This window comes from Bubalus kerabau, chromosome 15 (assembly GCF_029407905.1).
Source record: "Bubalus kerabau isolate K-KA32 ecotype Philippines breed swamp buffalo chromosome 15, PCC_UOA_SB_1v2, whole genome shotgun sequence".
Classification (NCBI taxonomy): Eukaryota; Metazoa; Chordata; class Mammalia; order Artiodactyla; family Bovidae; genus Bubalus; species Bubalus kerabau.
This window is the reverse complement of record NC_073638.1, coordinates 78,801,011-78,804,044: the sequence shown is the minus strand read 5'-3', so window position 1 is coordinate 78,804,044 and position 3,034 is coordinate 78,801,011. Positions and strand designations below refer to the sequence as shown.

The 3,034-nt window shown below is 42.9% G+C and overlaps 1 protein-coding gene across 1 annotated transcript; it reads right to left on the bottom strand.

Moving 5' to 3' along the window:
• Positions 1-1,888: 1,888 nt before the first annotated feature.
• LOC129628416 (olfactory receptor 140) lies at positions 1,889-2,797 on the bottom strand. Its single transcript, XM_055547858.1, has one exon. It carries the CDS (start codon positions 2,795-2,797, stop codon positions 1,889-1,891), a length of 909 nt encoding a protein of 302 aa, XP_055403833.1.
• Between the last annotated feature and the right edge of the window lie 237 nt (positions 2,798-3,034).

Below are 3,034 nucleotides of genomic sequence, written 5' to 3'. Positions count from 1 at the left end.
TTTAATTACCTAAAATTCATTTTGTTTCTACTGAATCAGAACATGTGGCAGACATTGATTTTTCTAGTTCAACCTGAGTACATCTCTGACAATTTTCAGCAGGGTTCCACATAGATACAATGGCCCTTGAGTAATGAATAGGATTTCCTGAAATCTCTGTATGTATAGTCCATACTTTTTGAGTTAAATCTTTCTTCTGCTATGCAATGAGGTTTTCTACATGTTCTGTTGTGTTTCCAATAGTAACACAAATTAATGGAAAGTAAGCTGAAGTAGAATGGGGAGACAGTGACTTGGCCGTAGCTGGAGACTTGCCCAGCTTCTCCTTTACCCCCACTTGCTCGCTTACCCCCACTTCTGCCTGTGCTATAGACAGTATCATGAGTAAGAAGTTAAATTACTCTTTCCCCTGGCTTTATACATTATATATACTTCTGCATTTTGCTTTCCTTCAACTTGGAGAAATCCTTCTAGTTAAAGGCTACCCATCCTTCTACAGTCTAAAGGGATGAATCAATGTTTTAAAAAAAAAAAAAAAAAGAGTTTTGTGACTGTCAGTGAAAGATTCAATTAAATGACTATCTGCCTATTCACTTAAGGGAAGGAGGAAAAACCAATGCCCTGTCTTAAGCAATGTCCTTATAAATTAGAATCTCATCTGGTAAAATATTCCTAACTACCCTTTATTCTCCTTATATTCAGGAAATGCCTGTGTTTATCTAAGTTTTAATAAAATAAAAACTGTCCCACCTACCAGCAGTCTACTATTTTCCTGGAAACATGAGTCTCCTTAAAGTAGCTAAATATCTCAACCTGCTGAGACTCTGATGATCAGTATGATGAGATGCTTGGATGGCATTGTCGACTTGGACATGAATTTGAGCAAAGTCCGGGAGTTGGTATGGGAACTCCCAGGGAAGCCTGGCATGCTGCAGTCTATGGGGTCTCAAAGAGTTAGACACAACTGAGCAATTGAACTAAGCTGAATGATAAGAAGTGGGGCCTCTCCGGTGGTTCAGTGGTAAAGAACCTGCCTGCCAATGCTGGAGATTTAAGAGGTGCAGGTTCAACCCTGGGTGGGGAAGATCCCCTGAAGGAGAAAATGGCACCCCACTCCAATATTCTCATCTGGATAATCCCATGAAAGGGGAGCTTGGCTGGCCACAGTCCATGGGGTTGCAAGTGTCAGACACGACTGAGTGTCTGAGCAGTGGAACAGTGTGTGCTAATACCAGATCAATGCTCGATAAACCATACACAATGTGGGGGTATATGTGTTAGGGGTGCAAGTGTGTGTGGTCACATGTGCACACTGGACATTTGTTTCAGAATTTCACACCACATTACAGTTAGTATACAATCATGCTTATGTTTTAGTGTATAAACCTATTCTATACACTTCCATGACTTTAGTTCAGTCGATCTTAATTGTATTCCCTGTTTTCTCAAAGTCCCATCACACTATAGATTCTGTCTGATATCACTGTCAGTATAAATCAGGTGCAGGTGAATCATCAATAACTGTTGTGATCAGTACTCTGATGCACAGAGTTGGAGGACCAGGTGAGTAACATTTCAATAAGGAGATTTTTCTCGTGACTGAGGAAGGCTCCATCTCAAATACAAGTTGGGAAGAGAAATGTGGTGCTTCCATGTTCTGCGGTTTAGGACAAACTTAAGAATTAAAACCATGAAGGGGCATATACTCACTTGCATGGTCAACAACATAGGATATGGATATACTAGGCATAATTTCAAACTTTCAAATCAGCTTTATTCTGAAATTTTTTGATGATTTCTCAACTTTCACAATGACAGTAAGAATTCTTCTCTGAGAGTGACTGGTCATTTCTTTCCCTAGGTTCCTGTATCCTCCATCCACAATTGCTCATTTTTTCCAGAGATTTTTCAGGGCATTTTTCACCTCTGCATTTCTCAGGGTATAAATCAGGGGGTTGAACATGGGTGTCAAAATACAGTAAAACACAGCCACTATTTTGTCAATGGACAAAGTAGATGACGGCCGCATGTAAATAAATATACAGGGCATGAAGAACAAGGCAACAACCGTGAAGTGGGCCCCGCAGGTGGAGAGGGCCCTGCGCCTCCCCTCTGCACTGTGGGACCTCAAGGAGCGCAGGATGACCAGGTAGGAGGCAGCCAGCAGGAGGAAATTCAACAGGCAGATCACGCCACTGTTGGCCACCACCAGCAGGCCGATGACATAGGTGTCGGTGCAGGCAAGCTCCAGCAAGGGGTACAAGTCACAGACAAAGTGATTGATCACGTTAGGCCCGCAGAAGGGCAACTGCAGGACCAGCTGGAGCTGAACCAGGGAATGCAGGAAGCCCCCCAGCCAAGCCAGCCCCACCAGAAGGGCACAGAGATGCCTGGTCATGACGGCCGTGTAGTGCAGGGGCTTGCAGATGGCCACGTAGCGGTCATAGGCCATCACCGTGAGCAGGATGATCTCAGTCCCTCCCAGTAAATGGGCAACAAAGAATTGAGCCAGGCAGCCCTCAAAAGTGATGGCTCTCCCCTCGTACAAGGAGTCAGCAACAAGTTTGGGAGTCATACATGAGGAATAGCAAGTATCAATAAAGGACAAACAGGAGAGGAAAAAGTACATAGGCGAGCCCAAGGTGGGGCTGAAGACAATGGTGATCATGATAAGCAGATTGCCTCCAACAGAGACCAGGTAGACAATCAGAAAGAACACAAGCAAAACCCTCTGCACCTTGGGGTTTTGTGAGAGTTCCAGCATGAAAAACTCCGTGACATTTCTTGGACTATCCATGAATCGTGAGCTGCCACAAGAACTTGGGTGAAGAGGTTTACCAAGAAAAAATTGTTACTACCTCTTATAAGACATTTCAAAAATAAAAAATGGGGGAATTCAATGTGCAACACAATTAAACCAAATCCTGAATCCCAAAGCAAAAACATACATATTATTTTCTGCACTTCAAATCAGTGATTTTCCCAAAGTACAAAACTAAATCATAGACAAAATAACTCTGCAAAATATTACACC